Source organism: Amblyomma americanum, chromosome 1, assembly GCF_052857255.1.
Source record: "Amblyomma americanum isolate KBUSLIRL-KWMA chromosome 1, ASM5285725v1, whole genome shotgun sequence".
NCBI lineage: Eukaryota > Metazoa > Arthropoda > Arachnida > Ixodida > Ixodidae > Amblyomma > Amblyomma americanum.
The window spans coordinates 269700880-269726997 of NC_135497.1; the positions used below are offsets into that span (position 1 = coordinate 269700880).

Genomic DNA, 26118 nt, shown 5'->3' on the forward strand with positions numbered 1-26118 from the left:
GTTTCACGTAACTCTTCTTTTGCATGTTTCCAGGTTTATAGGTGCTAGTGAAGAAAGCCAGTGACATGGTGAAATTAAAAAAGGGAGCTCAAAAATTCCAACAAGGCGTGCCAATTAAAACAGGTGTACAAAGAATGACTGAACTTGAGAGGTGCTGCTAACATTAAACTTTTCTCCCTTAAAGCCATGGCCCCCCTGTGGCCACTGTCATATATGTGCTTTCATGAACAGTGCACACACACACCTCACAATGTCCTCTAAAATAGAGCCAAGAGGAGGGCACTAGTGCCACACATGACATAAGTGGAAACCTGGACACTCAACTGCTGTGCTCTGGCCAGACCTGGCAATACTCTCAATCAGTCAGCCAAAAGAGTCATTGCAGTCAGACACTGAACTTAGTCTTGAGCTAGGCAGCCAAAAATTCTAGCCACTAAGCCATGGTAGCAACTAAACACACAGATCTGCTTTTATCAAAACATAGTATGATTTGGTTATTTCACAGTGAAACCGATGGTAAGGACGACAAACATCAAAAGTACTTGCCTGGGTGGGCATTGCATCATCACTAGGTATATCAATCCTGAAAGCAATTGAATGTGAGCATTTGCCATATTCACTCTCATAATGAACGCATCCCATGCTTTAGCTGTGAAAACGTTCGTTTTTAAAATATTTTGCTTTACGTAATAAATGCGCTTCCAAAATTTTGAAAGATTTTTGTGGAATAAAACTGCCATCATTATGTAAGTAGGATAACTCCCAATGCAACATAAGAAGCCCTCAGCATTTTGAAACAGTTCACCTAGAGTTTCAAAATGATTACTGTGCATCAATGGAACAACTTTTTAGTTTTTACACTAGATTTTGGAAACCCTGCAATAAATTACACTCAATGATTTCATAACACAGAAATGCACAAACAAGTGACAAATGGGTCTGAAAAAAAAAAACAACACCATACCACAGGCTTTTTACGGAAGAGCAATACTGTCACTTACAGAATAAAACTTCAAACACAAAAATGGTGCCTGCGTTTCCTACAACTCCACTTGACAGGCATAGATACGTCTAATAAGCAGTCTTTTACAGACCAACTCAATTACAGGAATTCTTGGATCATGATTCCTTGGAGACAACTTCCAAAAAAACATCCTAAAAGAAAGTGTAAAGTCATTGGGGGGCAAAAAAAAAAAAAAAAGCAGGGAAGAGGTAAACATGAGTGCATGTATAGGTTTTATTTTGACATCAAATTGTTCAAGTGAATAAAATTGTCCACACAGTTTCCTTGTAGAACCAGTCACCTAGCACTGTGCTGATAACGATAGTTCATTATCTCACTCTTATTACAACAAAAGACATTCTGCACCACTCAAGCATTCTTGTACTTATCTGCCTGCAAAACGCACCTCTCCTCTCATTGTGCCTTCCATACAACCAAATCATTTGCAAACAGAGAGATAGTGTAAATCGATTACAAGCATGGTAGTAAAACACATGCGGCATATACAGCATATCATGACGAGGTGTGAACAAACTTACACATTTTTGAAGCAAACATCCTTAGCATCCATTTCACTGTTTTAATTCAAGCAAGGTTGACATCTTCATCTGGTAATCTGTTTTTATGGATATAGTAAGGACTGCACTTGTTTTCCTAATTCATGTATACTTTGAGGGCACCAAGGCATGACGATGCGAGCACTCATCATGTCTTGTCTCCCCTTTCATCCTTTTTAGTGCGAAAGCACCACTTTACTAGCAAAGCTGAAAAAAAAATGGGTATGTTTGATGGAGCACCAGCGGCACAGGCCTTGTGCCGCTGCTCCGTCAATGACTGTCCCCCTACCGAAAGTGTAGCCTTGACATCATGCTTTCATGCTTGCAGCAAATGGCAGCACTGGACTCCCTGTTGCTCACCACAACATTCACCAGACTAGTGAAGCAAACATTTAAAAAAAAAATGCTCCAAAAACCGTCACTACACGGTTACCAACTGACCTGTGAATTTTAAAAATCATGTTGCATATGTCATCCATTAACATCAGGACATTTTCTGGCCAAAACTTTACCATCCCTGGTCCATAAACTGGTAGCTGTTCATCCTTGCTACTGATGTGGTCTTCCAAACAAGGTTTTTTTTACTCTCTGTGAGGTTCTCAGTATAAAAATAACACCCGAATGGAATGCCAGCCTCTTCTCCATCGATTGATCTGATGTCTTTCTTAGCAAACTGAACTATAGTCGCCCAAGTTTCTTTCTCGTGCTCATAGTGCGTGTGCACAGATTCAATTTGCACCTAGTCAGAAATGAGTAGCTGCAGCTTTTCTGCTAAACCTTGTACGACTGACAATATTCTGTTTAGGAATGCCATGCATTTCTACGCTGTTTCGTCAAGAATACTGCTCTGTTTGATTGACTGCCAGCTGCGATTCTTTAATCACCATCTCTCCGTCATCATGGATACTAAACACCCAATCTTCTTTTGCAGTACATTGTCTTTCACTGGTCTTCTACTTTCCGCAATATCTCATCACACTGCTTGGATATAATCAACAAACTTATTGATTTTTCTAGTTGTTTCCAATGCTGTATCTAGCTTAGTTTCCACTGCATCTGCGTTTAGTGCCTGCCCTTCTAGTATCTTCTCTATTATAGACACTTTTTTGCTTATTACTTTTATTGCTCAGGCAAGTTTTCTTATTTCATCAAGAACTTCAAAACGTGCTTTGATATGCCTTCCAAATTCAACGTTCTTTTCTTGTCTGATGCTTTGTCCGATGCCCTTCATCATGCACCCAGCATGTGGAACAAACCCACGCTGAAATTTCTTCCAATGTCATGTGCTTCAATGCCGTCTTTGTGACACCGGTGCATTTCCCTATATGATATTGGTTTGCACATCCAGAACATGGTATTCTTCATTTTCAAGAGAAAGGTTTCATGCATGCCAAACAATCGGTTTTAAACATCTTGTCACACACTAGAAATAGCATGATAATTTAACTTTTTTCATGGCCCAAATGCAGCTTGGCCAAACAGTGCTACGGCTAGTTGTTTTAGTCTACGCAAGGTAGGGTAAAGACCCTTGTTTCCAAGAATTTTACCCCAGAGAAAATCAAGCACTAGGTGAGGGGAAAGCTTGTATCCACAGAAAACTAGCACAGTGTTAAAGTTTATTTCTTTATAGCTAAGAGCACATTTGCACCCTTCAGTCATTAGGCAGACCTGCACTTCACAATGATGTTTACGAATAGATTTAAGTTGAATGCACTGTCAACTCCAGCAAAATTACAGCATACCTTTTAGCAAAAGTTGACAGGCAGTAAACAGTTCCAAGCCCTTTTCTCTGATCATTGCATACTGATGACAAGTTATCAACCATAAAAGCCGAAATTGAACTTCGTACAAGTCATCATGAATGCTAATTATTGACCTCCCATTAGTGAACTGCCAAGTCCCGACTGGAACTGTGATAGGACACCACTGTACACATACTTTTCAGTTCTATCTCTTTATGCACATTTTAGAGTGAATATGATTCTTGCACATAGTTGCAAACAGCAATTTTTCCCCACTATCCTTTCTTACTGTTCCCCATCTTTCTTTCATTTTACCTGCAAGCCTTGCAATCCTTTATTTCTGCCAACTGCAGATCAGATGCCCAAGAAAGAAATAGCAGTTTCTGTGACTGGCAAACATCTTTAATCTCCCTTTTGGTTAATATTTGAATATTTAATAAAGAAAAAACACTAACATCACCTATTATGCCTGCTACAAAATTACTCAGGGCTTCAAGGTCTCGTCCACAAGGTACTAGGAAATAACTAGTGAACCTGCCTTGGAAACAAGTGTTTACTGCAATACTTTGCAGGTGCTGAAAAGAAATTAAGAAATGATACAATAAGCACGGCTTATGATGCGTGTCACCTCAGTTGCCAAAGTGACTTGAGAACTTCAAGGGTGTCATCCACCAAGAGCTGAAAAATAGCAGTGGCCACCTGGTCTTTCACAACTACCTCTTCACGGCTATAGTCCACCCACTCAGGCTCTTCGCTCCGGGCTTCAGAGTACACAAACATGTCCACAAAGCTCAATCCTCGGTTATCAAAATTCCGGAATGCAAGTTCCGAATTTTCATGAAGTCCAGGCACGGACATTACTTTGCGCTCTAAAATATGAACAAATGATTCAAGCGTGGAGGGCAAAGGTTGCTTCCTTCTGAGACGCACACTTCGTTGCCATGGTGGTGGAGGCATGTCTGTGGCTTCAGTGCTGGAAATAGAAGTACCACCTTGTTAGCTTTGACCTTTCGCCACAGTGATCAGTAACCACTCAGCTGACTGGCTGTTTTTAACTTTTTGCTCCCATGCATAATAAGTTCATGATTATTTTCTTAACTGTGGGGTTTAATGTCCAGACATGACACATGGGCTATGAGGAATGCCATAGTGGAGGGCTTCAAATTTAGACCACCTGGGGTTTAACGTGCGCTGAAATCGTAGAGCACAAGGGCGTTTTTTTTTGTACTTCGCCTAGACTGATATCAAGCTGTCACAGCTAGAATCGAATCCACAACCTTGGGATCCGCAGCCAAACGCCAAAGCCACCGAGCCACTGCAGCGGGTAAGTTCATGATTATTTTTGTATGCTTGTGCAATGGAAGCACCATGAGGCAATGCAGCTATGCTTGGGTTATGGCACTGTGCACAGAGAAATAAGCACAACTTCACTGATACATTTTCAAAAGTATGGCTCAGGAATGGAGTACAATGCATTTACTGACACCTTCCCTTCCTAAAAAGACCAGCCAGTGGTAGTTGTCACAAGGCGCCAAGGGCTCTCATACAGTCGGATACAACTCAAGAACGAAGTGGCAAATTCCCCTCAAAGGAGGCCCTCCAGCCAATGGCATCGACCAATTCTCATGACATCCTGGTTAATCCCTTTGTACCTGCTAGCATGACATCGCAGGGAGTGGCAGATGAAAGGGGATTAACAAAGCTGTCATGAAAATTGGTCCACGCTACTGGCTAGAAGGACCTCCTTTGTGGATGTCTGCTGCTTTGTTCTGGAGTTGTATCTGGCTATAGTAGACTTCTATCCGCATTTGCATTGTCCTTGGTGCAAAAGAAGCTTTGCAATGTTATCCAGTCCGGCACCAGCAAGGATGAAAGTTACTCGAGAGCTCTTTGTTGTTGCTGTTGTCATTTTCAAATGTTTCTCTTCATCGTATTTAATATACTGTGAAGGAGCCACACTGGCAGCTGACTATTACTGCGCCTTTGCTCGTGTCGCATGCCTCCAGGGTCTGCCCTCTTGTTAGTGCATTTTCGCCATTTCTGGATGACTCAATTGCATTTATGCACTGTGGAGAATCCACCCTGGTAGCTTGCTGCTACGACACCTCTACTCTTTTGTGTCGCGTGCCTCCAGGCTCAGCCAACTCGTATGTAAAGTGGCTAGTAAAAAGTTAGCACAAGGTACTGATCAATGAAACTAAGTATTCGCAATTTGCGGCCCTGTGGTTCACGAAAACACCAATAACAAGTACCAAGCATTCCCCAATCAGCAGTCTTGTGAAAGGTTCAGCAGAAAGTCATCGCCTGCAAAGAATTTTTTTTCTTTCTTCTTATGCTAATTTTTTTTTTTTTACTCGTTCACTTAAGCACATCGCCATCACTTCTTTTGCACCAATGCTCTGCGTAGCCACCTTGGCGGCTGACTGCCACTGCACTTCCGCTCATGTTGCGAGCCTTTAGGCTCGGCCCGCTCGTATATTAGCACATCTGCAGTTGGTTGCTTAACGTATCATATGAAAGAACTAGACGAAATTGTGAAACTACAGTAAAATCTTGTTGATACATTCCGAGTTAATACGATTTCCCGTATCGTACGCTCAATGTCGCAGACATTAAAAATGTCCCATAGAGTTTCACTATAGTTGAGAGAAAACCGACACCAACCAATATTTTATTTTTGCCCAACGTTTCGGGACCAACTCGGTCCCTTCGTCAGGGGTGACTAAGATGTGTGCCAGCAGCAGCGGGGGGCTGCCTTCGCTCTCCCTTTGTTAGCACGTGGCGCAGTCCATTAACGTATGCGGAGGGGAGTCCTCCTGGAGCCCTATTCATCGCCGTCTTTGTGAGCCGCCGGATGTGCCATGACTCGACATGTTGCCTCTTGAACAGGTTTGGCTCCACGGCCAGGACACTCATCTCCACAAACGCTATTCCGTGGTATGCGCGTTCGAGTGTTCGGCGAGGAAGGTGGCTTCTGAATTCACTGGCCGGATGCCATTTTTATGTTGCCTTATTCGTTGGTGAGGTTCTTTGTTTCGCTGATGTATGAGGCCGGGCATTTGGAGTTACACTATATTTCTCCCGGTTAATATGTTCCCGGATAACATGATTTCCCAGCTACTACATTTAAAATGTCGACAAATTGCAGTCGTATAGTTCGTTTATTGATCAACCGCACATGTTCAAACAAACAAATGTACCTAACGTGAGGGCACACGACATGAAGAGCTGAAATGCAGTGGCAGTCACCCGCCGTGGTGGCTTCCTTGGGGTGCCTACGCGCGATAAGTTGAAGCACCAATGCCACCAAGAACAACAACAAAAGTAAAAACGGCGCGCTAGCATTCGAGAATGCTGTTTTTGCGGGGATGCGACATGAAAAGAAGAAACACTGAGGTTTCTTCGCGGTGCATAAGGGCAAGGGGGCGAAGCACCTATGAACTACAGCGATGTGCTTACATACGAGCGGGCCGGGTCTGGGGAACGCAGCTTAAAAAGAAAGACTGCAACAGTCAGCAGCTACAGCGGCTTCTCCGCAGTACTTCGGTGCAAAGCGGCGAAGCATCCAAATATGTCGGGGAAGAGATTTTGGTTACTTTCGTCATTGCCGTTGACGGACCGGGCGCGTTACGATGTCCCTTCCGCGCTCAAAACAATGCAAATGCGGACTGAAATCTGCGAGCACTAGAAAAGGATTGGTTCAGATCCTGTGCCAAGAAATGCTAATTGACATTTTAATGAAGTAAAAATGTCAATAAATCTGTTTGTACCTCATTCAACAGTTACATTTCTCAAAATTAGGCGCTTCGGATTATACATTTTCCCAGATAATACGTTTTCCCGCAACGTTTTAAAAAACGTATCAACGAGGTTTTGCTGTACTCACCGGGAAATAGTAGAATCTGGGAACGTATTAACCAGAAGAAAAACATGGACTCTACGGGACCTTTTTATTGCTCGCGATTTTGAGCATATGAACCAATAAATTGTAAGAGATGGGAGCGCATCAATGAGTTTTACTATACCTTAGTTAAGGGGCATGGAGGACAAATAGAAGTTGGCCTGTATCAATAGAGTTCCATGTTCTAATCACAGAAACCACCCTCACCAAAAAATGAGCTTCTATAATCTAGAAGAGACCTAAATACATGTAGGCGTTGCCATCACCAGCCGATTACACAGGTAAAATGCGTGCGACGGCTGATTTTTGGATGCAATACCAAAACCTACTCTGCATCATTCAAAGTTATTTTAAAAAATTGGCTTTCTGAGATAAAATGACGATTCCTTCGCAATCAAAGCGATGGCACTGGTGGATGTCAAAAAACTTGCGAGAGAAGTTGATTACTATGGTAATTAACTAAAATATGCTAATTAACTTCATTTTAGCAGCTAGGCACCTGGTTGCAATTTGAGAATTGTAGCGGGCCATCAGGGCAGGCAACATCAATTAGTAGATGTGGAAAAAAAATGTAATCGCCCTTGGCGCTACGACACTGAGTTTTGGCTTCCCAGATGCAGCAAAGGGATGCGCGGCGATTGCGGAGCCCGCACAGTCACACCCATGCAGTGATGTAGCTCAGAGTTGCAAGATCCAACACGCCGCTCTAGCAGGTGGGAGAGGACAGCCAAAATTTCTCACCCCATTCTACCAACGGTAACTACATTTCTGCACATCTAATAGTTGATATTGGATGTCCTTGATGGCCTGCTGCAATTATTTGCCTAAGTGCTAAAACTGAAAAGCTAATTGACAGATTTTAGTTCATTACCATAGTAATGAAGTTAATTCACATTTCATGACGTCCACCAATGCCATCACAATGATCGCGAAAGAATCATTATATCTCGAAAAGCTTGTATCTGAAATTTTCCCGTGAACATGCCTTCCTGTGAAAATGGGGGATTACGTGCATGGTAGCTATAAAATTCACACTGAGGACAATTCCATCTGATTTTATTCTTAGTGAAAATTGGTTTTATCTATCTTTCTGGCTATGATATTTGTAAAGCAGCAAAGGAATCATTAATTGCTGAAAAAATTGCATTCAAATATTTACCCGCCACACAATTGAAACTCGTGACATCTACACTGAGAAGGGCTCCATGATCACTGTTTTGAAGAGCACAGCGGTGTAGCCTAGCCTCTGGGATCTGCACCCAAAAAACTTGGTCGACAAACACCAGTCTGCTTGTGAAATTAGCCGGTGATGGCAACACCAGTGTTTCATTTTTTTTTCTCTCCTGGCTTATAAAAAAAAAAAAGACTTTTCAGTGAAAGTATCACAACTTCCAGTATACAATCTACGGGCTACGCGTTTAAAAGTCAAAACTTTTCACTTTGCGGACTATCTATACGTGCGGAATGTAGAGTATTTTTTTTCAACTTATTCTGTTACGAGATTTTGGATACTTGTACAGTGCATGCGCATGCATTTTCGTGCATTGGTTGCACACCTTGCTTCTGCAGGCTATGTACCAGATGCAGACAATCTTAGTAAAAATGATTTTTTTTCAGCAAAATTAGAGTGCTGCTGACTGAATGCAGACTGTATACTGGAAACTGTGGTAGCATCTTTGTCGTTAGAATGTAGTAATGTATCGATGCAAGCGGCCTGAACTTCAATTGTCTGCGGTGTCCCTTCAAGAAAAAAAGTTGCTTGGTGACGTTCTCTCTGCACTTGTAATTAAAACTCTCAGTGTCACAAAAACATGAAATAAGGCAGCTACTTCAGCAGCACTGGTACTATAGTTGGATACAACTAAGTAATGACGCTGGAAATGCCTCTTGAAAGGAAACCCTTCAATCAACAGCACCGATCAACTGCCATGTCACTGTGGTCAACCACCTCACACTTGCTAGCATGGCATATTGCAAATGGTTAGCAGCTGCAAGGGAGTTGACCACAACATCATGACAAAAGTAGACACTATTGGTTGGAGGGCCTCCTTTGAGGGGCATTTGCCACTTTGTTTTTGAGTTCTTTCTAGCTATAGTCTTTTTTTTTTTATAGTAGTGCTCAACATGATGCCTTGTGTCCACTGAATGCAAGGAGACCTCTGTACACTGATAACAAACAATAAAGCCACTCACCAGAAAAGCTCCCGTGCCGTCTCCTTCACCAGATCAAACAGGAACTCACAGTAGGCATGGTGGCTGTTGGTGTCAGTGATAAAGGCCTTTGCAGGAGCCTTCTCATCTATGTACTCTTGGTTAAAGGCCAGCTCGGCAAGACTTCTTCCTTGCATAACAGTAGTGTAAACAGTGGCGGCTGCCTTCCGCACCAAGGCTGACACTTCAGACTCTGTGTTGGGCACTTTCCAGGCAGCCTCAGAGAACAACCTTGACATGAAGCCACCCTTGGGTGGACTGTATGGAGGTGGTGGCTTGTTGGGAATGCGCCGTTGGTAGCCCAAGGCATTGTCACCAGAACCTAGCCCAAAGTCGTCATCAAACCAGTCTTGCTCGGTGGTTGTTGATAAGAAGCAGTCTTCAGCTTGGACAGCACGGGAACAGAGTGCCTGGAAAAAACAATGTGAAAGCAAAATTTAGTGCAGAGAGACAAGCTACTCATTGATGATGTTAAGGTGCAAACAAAATGTCTCACTGCTGCCATAAGTTCATGAAACGCAACTTTGACGATGAAATTTAATTTCTTTTCATCCAGGGTGCATTGACTAAGATTTAACGGTGTACTGTCTAATTCGCACATCCAGAATTAGACTGCATATATCTTAACTCTTTCAGGCACTATTTTTTGCTTCCATAGAAAAAAAATATTTCTTCGCTTTGATAGTATGTTCATACCTCAAGAAAGACAATTTGTTAGTTTTCTAGCGCAAAATACCAGGGGGCAAAATTTTACATCGATGTGCAAAATATCGTACAAAGTGGCAAGATTTGTCAGGTATAGTCGAACCTGAGGGATAGTCAAATAGCTTTCTGTTTTTTTTTTTCGAAGATGCACACCGACACAGAAATTGAGAACAAGAAATCGATTTTACTGCTGGTGGCAAAATCAGTCTGCACAGAAATGCTGGATGACATGCTACCCAGTTCACTGTTTTGAGATATTTTGTAGCAAAAGCTACACTGGCTACGAACTAGCGATTTCGCTGTGGCGGTGCTCCAAGGAGGCACAGAGACAGACCTTGAGCCGTTGCTTAGCAACCGCCGTGCGCTCACCGTGCCATCTGGCATGACGTCACACCGCGCGCCTCGCCGCCCTCACCCTTACCCTTCCTTACGCGCTTAACCGCTAACCAACGTATTCGGTGGCGGCATCTATGGGAGCCACTGAGACCTCCGCACACTCACTGAATAAAAAAAAACCTGTGTCGAGGCTGGGAATCGAACCAGGGCCTTTGGCACTTGAGGCAGAAATGCTACCACTCCACCACGATGGCTCATGGTTTGATCATGAATAAAGGCGCATCTAGTGAATGCACGGGTTTCATATATTAACTCTTCCGATCCAGAAGTCGCCATGGTTTCGCTACGTATATCACGGCCTAACAGAGCTAGGCTATCAGCAATTTTTTATTTACTGCATTCGCTATGTGGCATAAAAAAACAACCTATTTTGGACATGAATGATGCTAAATGCACCTGAAACAAAGACACACTGCTAGGTGCAGACGATGCTCTGATAAAGCTGCAAGTTTACTCTGTACACAATTGTGTACAAAGTGTGTACTGAGTGCCTGCAAAGAATAAGGGTTTTTGAAATCCCGCGGAAAAACGCGGATTTGAAATCCCAACAAACGACCCAAAAATTAATTTTCTGAAAATTGTATCCGTTTGTACGCCTTGTTTTTTTATGCTGACCTGAAGTTTCATTGCTGAAACCGACCAACCAGGAAGTACTTGAAAAAAATTGCTTCGTGAGCTGCAGTGGCTCTGAATAAGAGGGAAATGCTCGAACAATTGGAGTTTTTCTGTTAGGATTTTCTGCCTAGATAATCACATTGCGGTGCAGATTTCTTTGACTGTTTTCTCTATTTTGACCCAGTTTGTTTTGTTGCACTCCTAGGACCATACTACAGGTTGACATTCTTTGCTTTTCAAATTTGTGAATTTTTAAATTTCTTGTATAAAATTTTCTTCTCATTCTAGATATGTTAATGGACACTGCACCATAAAAATTCAAAACCAAAATTTGTGCTTTGCGAAAAAAAAATTCTAAGATAGTCTTGACCAGTACCACACCAGTAGGAATACAATGAATGTTTAACCGGCCTTCTGCCATATTTTCTTAACTCTGCAGCCCTTTCACAAGCTTCAGAGGAAAAATATATATTACAAAACAATTTTCTAATTGTTTTCTAATAACTCGGCAACACTCGGCACCTCCAAAATGCTTCGTGACAAAGGTCACTTCATTGTAAACGTCGCGCACAATATCACATGCAATATTGCAAGCTATGCCCATTCGGCAAAATAGAGCGTTTATTTAATGTTAATTAAGGAGATACTTAATGAAAGAAGTCACTAATTTTCTTCTCGACACTTCGTCCAATGGAATGGGCTGCTGCCGCCGACCTTATCACATCAAAGTTCATGGCATGCTCCGCGGCGAAACCAGGCAGTGACACAAGGTACAGCTGCAGAGCGTCGAATGCTGCTATTGCCTCTCATGTCATCGAAGTTCTTGGTTCGCCTGCAGGCTCTTCATCACTACTTCCTTCATTGGCCCTTGCCTCCTTCCAGTCCTTGATGGCTTCTACAATGTCGGCAGTACCAAGCAGATCACCACATCTTTGCCAATCACGACGTATTTGTCAGCCATTACACCTGCTGCCGTGTTGCAAGAACCAGCATACGAGCTGAGCGGTTCCTAGAACTGTGCAACAGGACTGGAGCGGTAACTGTCACTGGCACACTTGTCAGAGGCTTCGCTAGCGCTGTCCTGAGCTGTAGTAAATCAAGCCTTCCACCAACAATTACACACGATGTCTGGCAACACACTGCACTAATCACTCGTAATCATTTCAATGGCTTGGCAAACATTTATCTTTGTTGACAACTTAACGTTATGCTCAAGGTTTAGCTGAATATACTATAGCATTCATATGCAGTAGTGTGCCTTCACAGACCGTATTATGCCTTGATCTAATGGCTGCAACAGGGAGGTGCAATTTGGTGGCAAGAAAATTACATCCATATGCTCTAGCACTAAGATCTTGTTGTGTGCAGCACAGCTGTCGAAAACAAGGGCAATCTTGCAGTTCTACACTGCATCATTTTCTCCACCATCAAAAGCCAGGCTTGAAACAATTTCGCCGTCATACATGCTTTTTTGTTGGCCACACAGTCAGCAGGAAGTCTATATACAGCCGCCCACAGACTTAACACGAATGACGGAACACGTGGCCTGGACTGCAGTCAGCTCCACGATGCGATAGTCTTCGGGTGTGAGATAATGCTCTCGGCAAGTTTACGGTGGCTTACGATAGCTGGTGCGCAGCTAGCTTTGACTGCTTTTTTGCTTGTGCCTGATTGTCGTGTGGACAGCGCGCTCGTCACGGGGGGCGTTTCTTCGCTTTTTGCTCGCCGATGCGGCCTCCACGGCCCCGGCAACGCTCTTCGCAGTTTTATTATCGCAGGAATCACAAATCGCAGTCAAAGCGAGATGCGCACCAGCTATCCTCAGCCACCATAAACATACTGAGAGTATTATCTCACACCAATGATTATCGCTTCGTGGCGCTGACGGCAGTCCAGGCCACGTGTTCCGTCATTCGTGTTAAGTCTGTGGGCGGCTGTACACCTGTCAAACACCATGGTATCACAGACCATTCAACCACAAGTAGCTTCAACTTCTCTGTGCGTGCAGCATTACAAAAAAACAGCACTGTCATGCGTTGCTTTGACTGCTTGCTGCCTTTGCAGCTATCTGTTTCATCATAGAGTTTTCTTAGGAAGCAGCTCATAAAAAAAGGGCAGTTTTGTCAGTGTTAAATATATCTTGTGGTCTATGCTCCTGCAAGAGCTTGAGCCGCTCTGACTAGCTCCAGCTGTCGGCAAGATTGCGTGGCGCGTCAGGTTCTTTTCCTGCCACATGTTTTGAAAGCGATGCCAAGGCGTTGTATGAAGCTCCTCAGCCAGCCGCTGTTTGCCTTGAGCATCTCTTCAACACCAAACGCACAAGCAGACTCCTTGTCTTTCTTGCAGAGCGAAGACCCACTGACAGGAACCCTTTTTGCGCGAATGTCTGCGAATCACGTGAAGAAGGCGGCATCAACGTCATGGTAAGTGGTTGCTCAAACCTGCTACGCTGACTAGCCAGTTTCATGTTGTGTCGCTTTCACTTGTATCTTGTCCTAGTCTTTAAGGAATGTTGACAGGATCGACGCACTGGTCCTATAGTCGCCTGCAACGTTTTTCTTTTTACAGCCACTCATGACAGCACTGACAATTCGCAACTTTTCGTGAAGGGAGAACTGTCAGTACTTCAATGTTCTTGCACTACTTCATTCATTGCACGGATTCAGACACGTTGCAACAAATGCTGCTAATGGCTAAAACCATAAGTGCTCAGCTTCGCAAGCCAGCAGCAGACGCATGCGCATGCACAACGCACAGCCCTACTCAATGTAGAGATGAGGGAAGTGCCGGAAAGAGCTTGCTGAAGTTTTGTCATTTCGTCAGCTCTCAACTGGATCGGTGCAAAACGGCTCACTGTAGCCACCAGCTTTGTCGGTGCATCTGCACTGGTTGTTCACAGAGTTCGCAAGTGCTGGTTTCCATGGTTACAGCTCGCTACAGTTTTCTGTGGCCCACCATAGCTTGCTACTTATGGCCGATTCACACGACAGACTGTTCGCCCGCGGCCCGCGCATCACGTGTTCGTGCGTCACCAAATCGAGAGGCGTGCTGTCGGCCCGCGGACTGGACAACCAAGGAAGTTCAAGTGCCTCTCCCCTCGCGGGAATTAGCGGCGGCCCGTGAAGATGCATGCGCCAGCTCTGGCCACCACCGCTCTTGCCAGTATTTCGGCTGCCGCATTTCTCTGAGTGGCGTTGAGCTGGCGCGCTGTTTTGACAAGTTGCACTGCGTTCGCTACCATGACGAAGTGATCGGCTCGGCTAGCAAGACGGCCCAGGCCATTGAGGAATTGGACAAAGGGCCGCACCCGCACCATTCAATCGCAGTCATGGGTCGGGAGAAAAAAACCAGTTTGACCAGCGTTGCCAAACGCTTTAAAATAATCTGGCAACAGTGGCACACCCAGTGCGTCGTCTGCTCTTTTGGTCCGTCGCGTCCGCTTGACGTCATCGGATCGCAAGCCAGTTTTTAGTGGCGCATGAACACGTGATGCGCGGGCCGCGGGCGGACGGACCGTTGTGTGAATCGGCCATTAGTGGTACCGCCAAGCAGGAGCGCAGAGACCGTTGAGCCTAGATTTGTTTTTTGTTTTTGCCAGCAGGCAACGCTATTGCCGCTCAGCATGCTGCGCATTTCTTTTTCCTTTGCGTTGATGTGGTGGTTACTATAGCTACTGTGGAGTTCGGATTCTTTCGTGCGGTCTTGACTGTGGTAACAAACACCACTCCTATGCAATGGCAGCACCGCTATGTGTGTTCGTTGCAAAGGAACAAACCAGCCGTTGGGGACACCTAAATTCGTTGTACAGGCAAATTTGTTTTAGTGGTATTTGCTCTAGAGGCGTTCACAGAACATATGAAAGATAGGAATTCAGCCGGGACATACGAAATCCTTTATTATACAGTATAAGGCCATTTCACTGTAGAGGTGTTCAACTGTAGTCAAAGTTATTTCTAACGTGCTCAAAAAATTTCATGTAAATGCATCAAGAAATAAACTTCTGCTGAAAGCTGCAACCCTCCTTACGGCTACGTGCAAACACAAAAAAATTTTTTTTTGCTTATATTGCATTCCAAAATCTTCAGATTACAGGTGTACTGGTCGATCACATAACATGCAGGCAAACACCAAGTTTGCTTCAATGCAGAACTTTCAGACAGTAGGTGACCCTGCAGCCTTCCTAGCAATAAGAAAAATACCGTATGTAAATTTTTTCTTTAAATTAAGGCTTCAAAAAGGGTGCGCGCAAATTATCCGCAGATTTCGCGAAAACATCCTAAAAACTCTGTAAGGGTCATCACGCCCAATATATGCCATATATTGCTGCCTATACAGTATTGTGCATCTTTATCGTGAACACTTAAAAATTTTCCTGCCTCAACCGCTGGCTCGTTTACGGTGAAACTGCACACAGCGCTTGGGTATTGTAACTTTTGCCCCGTAGTAAGATTGACAACGGAACTTAGTGGTTCAGCCATGCATTCTGCAAACCCGTAATCACCTGCACCGAGATAGGAAAACCAAAAGCCGCCAACAGCAGATTTTGCCGAAGGGCGGTGGTGGTGCCATCTGTTGTCTGCAGAGGAAAGCGCCACAACGCGAAAGGCACCGAGGCGAGCGTTGCAAGGTGCACGAGTCCTTTGATGGCACCACCGTTGCCCTTCAGTGGCAACCTGGCACTGGTGGCTTTCAGTTCGTTGATCTCGGAGCAGACAATTATGGGTTTGTATCATGCACAGCTGAACCAGGTAAGTACCATTGTCAATCTTACTACGAGACAAAAGTTTTTGCAATATCCAATCTATGTGTTCAGTTTCACCACAGATAAGCCAGTGGTTGAGGTGAGAAAATTTTTAAAAACTTCATGAATAAGATGCACAACACTGTACGTTGACCCCCGCTACCTCACGCCTACACTGGCCAAAAAAAGAAGCTGACTCCAAATACAAGTCGATGCCCCACGTTTTGTATGCTCAGTTTAATACATAAGGTACAATGCTGTGAAAGGTACAGAAGTACTCCACATGAAAGGGAGGCATGTTACTCTATGTTTGTTTTGTGGCCGAGTGATCTAAGGCACCAGAAGGCGGCAGTGTGTCGTCAGCAGTTAGAGCCCATTTAATCAATTTCATGAGAAATGTATCATGTGATAAGCCTGTAGGCAAAAGCATTTATTATTTTTCGCTCACCACAAGGAATGAACTAGTTTTTTGATCGCGAGGCTAGCTTAGAGTTGCACCTGACTTATGAAACAGTACACTTCTTTGAGCAATTGCATGACTGCACGTGCACAGCTCAAAGCAATAAACAAGCAATGATACAATAACGGCATCCTCCTGTGCAGCCTGGATGACTAATGGTTGTTTACGATTTCGGCTTGCACCGGAGGTTACCGAAAGTTTGCCCTTGCAACTGTCCGTCCCAAAAAGTAACCACCAGTGTGAGCAAGTCAGGTAAACTGCACAATTTGAAGTTTTTATACCGGAACCAATTTGCAAACTGATTAACAACCTTTTGTTTTTTTTTACATAGGAGTAGGCACTGGCACGAGGCACGCACTATTCATGGCTCGGGCAAAAAAATTTTAGATTCCGCATACAGGTCGACACCACATGCATGCCGACCCTCCAATTCTGAATGGTCGCATTTGTAAAAAAAAAAGGTAGACTTATACACGGCAATATACGGTACATTGCGCATTACGACCTTTGAATTCCTAAAGGAAGGAAGCGCTGCAGTTTGGCCGTCGCCTGCCGTTATTTCTTTCCATTATATTGTCATCTCCTTCATATGGATATTTAGCTGATGCTGACACCAACAAACATGTATGAACTATAAATGATGCTACCAACCAAATGTGCTACAGGGGACAAGAGTTTCCGGGACACGAGTTCTAGGAAAAATGTTTATTGCAGCTCCACCTCGCTACCCAGTCGCCCGATATTGTGAAGAGAGGAAGGAGAATTTAGGCCTTTAATGCCTTCATACAATATCAGGCGACTGGGTACAAGGTGGAGCTACAATAAACGTTTTTCCTAGAACTCGCGTCCCGGAAATTTTTTTTCTTCAGTAGTACATTTACAAGAAACAACAACACTCCAGGATGTAACCTTTCCAGAAGAGAAATGAAAAAGCTGCACATCATCTGATGCAGACACTCACCTTAGCACCTGCCTCGGAAGGCGCATCCTCACTTAGTGCATGAACTGGAACTGCTGAAGCATCCTTCCAGGAAAACTCCTCATCATCCAGATCCGTTGAGAGTACCATCAGGTCTTGTGGCCTTTGGAACTCACGGCTGTTCCTTGGCTCTTCAATGCTTGCGAGGATCGCATTCACCTTTTGGCTTACATTGGACACTTGACTGCCACTCTCAACAGACACTGCACTGAGCAGTCCTTCCTCCTTTGCAATGGCCAGCACTGAGTCAATTGCTTCTGAAACTAACTTGTCAGCAATTGCATTAATTTGCTCCATATCCCAGGGCTGATCACTCTGCTCCAAGTTCTCAAATGATTCAGCTGCTTCAGCCCTCTCAATCTGGACAACACCAGCTGGCAATGTTTCATCACTGCAGACCTCAACAACGAGTTTGTTTTCTATGCTGATGTCTGCAGCAGTTGTAACTGCTTCCTTTAATGGCACAGTTAAGTGCTCATTATCAGCCAACACATCTGCAGAAGGGTTATATTCATTTTGTGTTACTATGGCAGCCTCAATAGATGATGCTTCTTGCCCTGTCAAGAATTTTTCTGCATGCTGCACACAAGGACCCCTCCTTCTGACCAGGCTTTCAATGGCGTCCTCCATAAGGTAACGAAGAATGCTGTTAACTGCCTCATTAACTCTGCCCTCTTCAATTCTTTCTTCACAAGATTGGTTTGAGACTATGACTACACTGCGCACAATTTCTTCGGTGTACTCAGCTACTTCCTCTGCAACTGTTGATTCATCGTCCTGGCTGGATGGCCATCCTGAGCTGTCAGTGGATTTGCTGCCTGCAGGACTTGAAGCTTCCTTGAGCCCAGATGCCACCTCCAGATCATCAGCAAGAGCTAACACTTTGTCGCTACAAGTTTTCCCCAGTACTTGCACCTCATCATCAGAAAGCCCCTCGTCTGTGCTTCGATTAGACAGTTCTTTCACTTCATGACCTAAAGATGCCTCAATGCCACCAAGTGAAGAAAATACACCATCGGAGGTTGTGTCATTCTGGCATTCAGATCTGTCACTGGCCAGTACATAAGGCTCTCCTACAGGCTGTTCACAAGCATTCAGTTTCCCTTTTGTGCTTTGTTCATGAGAGTCACTTTCTGATGCTGTCACACTGATGTGTTCACTGATGTCCTCACCACTGGATGCTGCACTGTCTAAGTTACCATCAGGTGAGCATCTGAGTGTCAGATCAGTGGTGCTCTTTATCACAGCAGCAGCAGCTACATTAGAAATAGGTTCACTGGTAGTCTCAGCTGGGACAGAAGTGTTATCTTGGGATGTTGCTGCTTCGGTGGCTTCCGTATTAATGGGCCGAAAGCCTTCAAGGTTCAGCTTGGCATCAAGCGCTTGTGAGCATGATTCTTCAGCACTTTTGAGACCATCAGACAAAGTGGCTGCCCCAAAGTGCAGCACTTCAGTGCTTTCAGAACTAGAAGGTTCAGCAACTTCTTTGCTACTCAGCTCTTCCACAATGTCAGAACTAGTGGACAATGCAGATACCCTTGGGCTTGGCTTCTCAGTACTCTTCTGACTTACAGATGGAGTGGCTAATTTTGGTGTCAAACCCTCAGCACTAGATGAGGCAAATGATGTACCTTCATTGGTGTGCTCTTCCTCTGTCCCAATTTCAGATTCTGAGACAGCAGAGATAGAAAAGTGAGAACAAAGAAACCATTAAAAGCTTTCAGAAACTGTTAAAAAAAACACTGCTCTTAAAATTTATCATTGCATTTACCGGATTTTTTTGAAGATGCACTCGGTGTAGCCACTAGTGATCCTGGACACGGCTTTTGGTCTTTGTTTTGTAGCATCTGTAAAAAAAGAAGAAAACTGGGTGTCACAAGGCATCAACATCTTTGATTTATAATAAACCACAGAACATGCTCAAGGAAATGCATCATTAAATTATCGTAACAACCAGTGGTCGGATAATTACGCACAATGACATTTTTCCAAAACTTCAATTTCAAATGGAATGGTATGAATTAACATCTACAGCATGTGAACCCACATAGTACTTCAGGAGTGCAGCAAAAGGAATGACTGCCTAGTTGGGTCCTTCTTCCAGGCATCACGCACTGTCCATGCTAGTAAAGCACAACCAGTGCTAATAAACCAACAAACTTGCGAAGGGAGAAAAGCATACAGATACACAGGCTGTCTAACTTAATGTGAGCCAACAGTTTTAGAAAAGAAAAAAAAATGCTGCATGCTGCACACATGAAACTGAAGGAGAATGGTTGGCAGTTCCCTGGAGCAACAAGAACTATTTTTTAGGCTGAGCCAAATTACTGATTACTGGAAATATGGTTTATAGGGGTTTAACCTCCCAAAGTGACTCAGGCTATGAGGGGCGCCGTAATGAAGGTCTCCGGACAATTTTGACCACCTGGGGTTCTTAAACTTGCTCTGACATCGCACAGTACAAGGGCCCCTAGAATTTCGCCTCCATCGAAATTTGACCACTGCGGCCGGGATCGAACCCGAGTCTTTCGGGTCAGCGGCCGAGCGCCATAACCACTGAGCCACCACGGCGGCGTAAACTTGGAAATATGGAAGAAGTTTCAATTAACCAGCAGAGCAACTTCAGAAATCAAAAGAGGAGTAATTTTTGTAACATGCTTATTGTGAAAGTTCAGCCTCCTCTGAACACAACATGGAAAAGAATGTCAGCCTACAGCAAGTGTGTTCTAAACATCCTGCACCTGGCAGCACTCTTCTGCTGTTCACTGACATGATGCACCCAAGTTCAAGCAGCCACAACTGCTATTAGCACATGTAAGTGGTCACAATCATGTTCTCCTCCACAGATTCATGCACTTCCTTCGTAGTGTGAAGGAAACATTATATTTGTTATAAAGTTCTGTTTACAAAACATATATTTGTTTTCTATAGTCGTTATACAGTTGTTTATAACAAGTTATAGAACTTCTGTTTATAAAACTTCTGCATTTGCACTTTATTTGGATGCTATGCAAATTTTTAACCGAAACTTTTAAACACCCTTGGCAACTTTAAGGCTACTTACCTAGTGAATTACAACATGAAGTAAAACATACTCCCATTTTCTTTAGGAGACTGACCACTTACAATGTTGCTACAGTTTATGGATATGAAAGGTGCCAGTTCTTTTTAAAACCTTTACTCACATCATGTGAGGCCATGATACACATATTAGCGACCACTATTCAACCACATGTCTAACATACAAGTGAAAATAAACAAAACTTACAAAAGGAAAGACGGGATATAACGAGCTTACCATTAGCATTACCAGTTAAGTCTCCTGCATAGCAAAGGCACACTACATGTCCAAAACAGCATCAGCCAGATTTTGCTAGATCCCAGTGAAACAAATGCTGTTTACATAACACATAACCGTTATAAAATATCATTTGCTCCCTATCAGTGACGCGTAATAGTTAATATATCAAAATTTTGCTCAATTCAAGTGCTTTACAGCTAATACAGAGTGCTTTACCTTTCCTTAGTGCATTATGCACAAGGCCTTACCATGCAGAACTTTTATGTTAAGCCAAAAATTGACATAAAATGCTTAAATGGGTGCATAGTGAGGAGCTCACATTTTAATCTTGATTAGTGTAGTCTACTTTAGACACTCTACATAATGTAGCAATATGTTACACTGTTCACAGCAGACCACATATTTTCAATAGAATTGGTCACTTGCCAAGGCTGACTGTGCTCCGTTCTCAGAACCACTGAGATGTACGGTGAGATGTACAAGTCGATGCTTGCGTTGTTCTGCAGCACGGGGCTTCTTAATCTGCGGCTTCACAAACGCTGTCTTTTCATGCTGAGCCACGTCAAGCTCCTTCTCCAGCTCCTCTTTTGCTTGCTGAATCAGTTTATCATATAGCTGGAACAGGCCAATACAAATTAAGCATAAGCTGCTGCTCACGCAAAAGAGAAGATAAGTACAGAAGCAACCTGGAAAGCTGGGGATAACACAGTCATCTATTAAGACCAACCAACATACACACACTGAGACAGCCCCAAGAATTTCGAAGAAGCTGAGACCTAAGAAGACGTTAGACTCAAGGCATATTTACAGTCGGGAAAAACTTCATAAGCAGTGAGCACTAAGCCAACATCTGCTTCATGTGACATCACCTAACACATCTGCGACGTGTAATGAATGTGGAGAGTTCATGACCTAACAAATGCAGCCACATATTCTGTAGCAACACATTAACCCTACTTGTGTTAACAAGAAAATATCCACTCTTCAAAGCCATGCTTTGTCATGCCATGTGAGCAACAAAGAAAAATTTTTGAGCTCTTTGGCAGATGCTTGATGAATAAGCAAATACTCTTAGGTAAAGCCAAAGAAGCCTGTAACTTTAACATTATAAGCATTGGCTTGGGACACTATCGCATTTTTCAAATTCGCATGTCATTCTGAATGTGTTCATCTGTCAAAGTGGAAAGATAGTGCATTAATTTAATATTTCATTATGTGAAGAACACTACAACGCTATGAGTTTTTATGATGTGGTCACACATAACAAACAGGCCCTCCCATGGGCACATAATGACAGGTAGTGCACACATCTGTTCCAAGATCTTTTCTCATGCACTATCGGGTGCAGAAGTGCCCAGGACGTGCGAATGCTCGCGAAAGGCACATCATTGGCGGTGATGTATTTTTTTATCACCATGTCCATTTGCGCTAGAAGGAGTGTCATCCAAGAATGTCCCCAAAGCTATGTTCCAGTCCTTTGGCTTGAAACGCGAAGCAACGCTTTGGCAGCCCACAGCAGCAAGCTGTTGGTAAATTCCAATAGGAAATGTAGCTTGCCGGCACTTATCTAAGTGTCAGCATACGTCGTGAAGCGCACCAGCTTGTCGACTCATCGTTGGGGCTCCTTCTTGCGCAGAGTTCAAGAAGGGCAGAGCAGGTGCTTCCAGACGAGCACTCCTCCTTAGTGCACAAAATGGACACGCCATTCTTGGACCGCCAGGTGACCGTGGTGATTTAACGATGCCTTTAAGCCAGTGGCAGCGTGTCCTAGGTACTTCTGTCCCTGACAGTGCACTTAGATCAAGGATTCTTAGAAAACATAGCGCAAAAAGGACACGGACGACACAGAAGTGGACAGGACAGGTGCTGTCCTGTCCACTTCTGTGTCGTCCGTGTCCTTTTTGCGCTATGTTTTCTAAGAACTGTTACCAACTAGCCCAAACCAAGCTACTAGATCAAGGAAATTTCAATTCCTTAAAGGCACAAGCTTTCACGGTTTGGTTCTAGGTTTTATGGGGTTTAAGTCCCAAAGCGATTCAGGCTATGAGAGAAGTCATAGAGGAAGGCTCCAGATAATTTCGACCACCTGGGGTTCTTTAACGTGCACTGACATCGCACAGTACACGAGCTTCTAGCATTTCGCCTCCACCGAATTGAGACCACTGCGGCCGGGATCGAACCCGCATCTTTTGGGTCAGTAGCCGAGCACCACAACCACTGAGCCGCCACGTTTTCATGGCATATGAGGATAATTTGAGAGGAAATGATCAAATTTTACCACCAATTGAAGCTTTTCTCCACTTAAGCTTTTACTCATTTCAATACTTGCTTGACCTAGAAGAGCACTACAGGCTATAAAGCTATAAATACAAGAAATGTTAATTACTAGTGTGTCAAATCAGGAAGAGCGGCTGAAGAGAAGCCTCCCTTTTTGTACCCAAAGCCATTAGAGGTATCAATAAATAAAAATAAATCTGCATTAATTTCCAAGTCACTGCAAAAGATGTTCTCTCGGCTTTTAGTGTACAATATAAAAAACAAACTACGCTAACAAAAAAAAATTGCCTTCAAAATACCTAAGACCATAGCTGACCAAGCACAGCTTCGAGGTCTGTTTCAGCTAGTGGGAAAAAGCTCAGTGTCCATACCATAACCCAAAAAATTGAAATTTAGTACATAATGTGAGAACTGAGTCTAAGCAGTATCGATAGGAATCCTTTAGAGCAAGCTGGAGTATTTTTTTCATTATACTTTATCAAATTGATTCACCTCTACAACATCACGAGGCATGTGAAACTCAAAATTTTCTCTGCATTCCAAAGTAGTTTGGACACCTAACATCTGGCTGCATCCCCTCGATGGCCACCAATCCAGTATGCCCACCATCCATACAGCAGCAGTCACTATCAACAATTTGAGAAGGCATACTTACTCTCCCCTGTGTTTCTGCACAATTTCTCTGAAGTGTGAAAAATATGTTCACAATTAAAGTTACCTCAGTAACAGTGCTGGTTGCAATGTTCTATAATGCTCTATAATTTTGCAATTCAACTATTTTGCATACCTTCAGTGGTTTCGAAGTTGTAAAATTATTTCACCAATTATATTACCATGAAGTAGAAATTTTGTAACAATATTCCTGCTTGTTCTGGACACCAAAGAACAATGCTACTTCAGTTTCATTACTGCAAAATGTGCTGGTCTTGATTACCTTCAATCACATTATCCTAGGCATCAATTACTTATTAGCATAACCTTATTCTCACTTACACACAAGAATTTGCACAGCACAGGCAGTGCTCATCTTTTTTTGCAAGCTTTTCCCATTTGTATGAGCATATCAGGCTTCATTTTCAGTTTTAATAATTATAATATATCATGCACGGTAAAAATTAAACATCAGTGGCACTTCTGTTACCACTTACAACTGTAAGCAGTTTTGTTTAAACTTGTAACAAAAGCAAAAGTAGCAATGCCCTGAAATAAAGGCCAGCTAAGCTGCTTTCAATTATCCCTTGCAGCTTGATACAGCAAAGACTAAGCACAGGTCATATGAATGAAGCCCACCTCTATGTGCTTCTTGAGAGACTCCTCCCGCTCACGGAGCATCTCAGTGCGCCGGCGACGTTGCTCCCGCTTAAGCTGCTCAGCCTCCAACTGACGCTTTTTGAGTTCCTCACTCAGTGCAATGATGCGGCCCTCAATGTCGCTCTGGTCAGAGGCTGTTTCTGAAAACAAACCATAAGCAAGTGGCTGGCTTCTTCCACTTCAGAGCTGCACAAGTCAACAAACACAGGAAACTAGGCAGCAGACAGATGCAATGAGCTCGAATGGCTACGGACCACAGAGAAATAACCTTTTTCAGATATCTGAGTTTATGTATTGAATTTTATGGTGTATAGATGCAGCTAAAGCTATCAAGTAGCTAACACAGGGTAATGTGTGCATTGGGCTAATGAAACTAAAACTAGTAAGACAAACTAAGACAGTCGTAGATTTGACCAAGATCAAGACGGTTCTTTTAAAAATCGAAAGGTTTGTTCAGTATCTTTTTATGACAGAAAAAGGTGACTGCTGATTTCTCCCAGTTAAGTCAGCCCGGGAGTGTCACACTATACAGGAATGCCCGATCCGAATTTCCATTGTTCTGAAGTCTTATCAGCATGTCACTGAACCCCCCTCTATGCACATTTCTGTTCAAGAGCTTCTAGCTCTGACAGCTGTCTGCGCATAAACAGCATATTTCTAGCTATGTGCTGTGATTACTGCTTGCTGATCACTTCCGAGAAGACATGACAATGAATGTGGTACGCTTCACTGTGTATGACCATGAACCATGTATCTGACTGGCTGATGCAATAAGCAGCACTGCACTACTCTAACTTGCAACCTGTGACAGTGGTTCCCCAGCACCTCTTCATCACTTGCACTTCTTATTGGTCTTGTCAACATTACTTTCAGCTATACTGCAGACATCCATTGTCCCACTTGTACAATCTTTCCCCTCTGTTGCTCACCCACAAACGGATGCTTGAAGTGCCCGCTGCACCCAAAATGTAACCACATTTAATGAAAGGGAAATTTGAAACCGCAGGTAGCAGGATGCGACCATTAGAAGCAGCAAGAATGATGCCTCTCCAGTGGTGCTATAGTGTGTTTTCTTGTGGATCCTAAAAGCACGAGCGTGCATCCAGTGCACATTGCCAAATTAAAACTTCAGCTTTCATTGTATGTTCCTTGTGTAGTGTGCCAACACTTCCGGTATGCGCCGATGCTACACTGCGCCTGAAGACGAGGAAGTTGCTCTCTTACTTTGTGCTGGCTACGCATGACGCTGCATTGCAAGATCTGTAGCAGCTACTCGATCTCTCTGAGCACCCCAATTAAATGCATCTTTACAAATGGTGAAATTGCTGGGTATGTCCCCAATCACCCAGGAACTCAGGAGCCATACGCTGCACCCTATGTCCACCATGTCAGATGAGACTACCTTGACAATGGCATCCATCTCTACCACAGTCCTTAGTTATGGCATCCAATGGCAGCATAACCCTTGCCTCTTCAGTGGCACTGCCAACCAAGATGTCAATGACTGGCTGTCATCATACAAGCGAGTCAGCAGCTATAACAAGTGGGACGACTCTTTCAACTTGAGTAAAAAAATTGAGAGAAAAGGCAGACCTTTCCCCTTGGTCCATATTTAAGGGCACAGGGTAAGGTAAAATTAGAAAAAAATCGTTTTTTTTTTCTTTTGGAATTTTAGAAGTTCAATTCTTTCTACACATGTTCCATGATCGCACTTTCCTCAGAAAGCCATATTTACGGCTGAAAAACGCTTTTTCCGAAATCAAGTAGTGAGCGGCCACGCCCCCTTTCAGGATTAACGTCAATTTTTTCAACCAAAAAGTCCACCACCTGATTTCAAAACTTGTCTAAAATCAGCTACATATAAAAAATTGTGTGGCAACTATTGTACAGCTCCTCTTTTTTAGCCAAGACAATCCTGA

At 43.5% G+C, this 26118-nt stretch overlaps 1 protein-coding gene across 4 annotated transcripts in view; it reads right to left on the reverse strand.

Annotated features, from left to right (window-relative positions):
- Positions 1–1220: 1220 nt before the first annotated feature.
- Positions 1221–26118, reverse strand: part of LOC144115064 (uncharacterized) — a 159817-nt gene continuing 134919 nt past the window's right edge. For all 4 annotated transcript variants that reach the window (XM_077649199.1, XM_077649201.1, XM_077649200.1 and 1 more), the window contains exons 31-36: positions 24179–24339; positions 21038–21226; positions 19082–19157; positions 17293–18980; positions 9397–9824; positions 1221–4275 (exon numbers count right to left, since the gene is read on the reverse strand). In XM_077649199.1, the coding sequence (XP_077505325.1) occupies positions 3927–4275; positions 9397–9824; positions 17293–18980; positions 19082–19157; positions 21038–21226; positions 24179–24339 (2891 nt within the window). In that variant the 3' untranslated portion in view covers positions 1221–3926. The remainder of the gene's footprint in view (positions 4276–9396; positions 9825–17292; positions 18981–19081; positions 19158–21037; positions 21227–24178; positions 24340–26118) is intronic.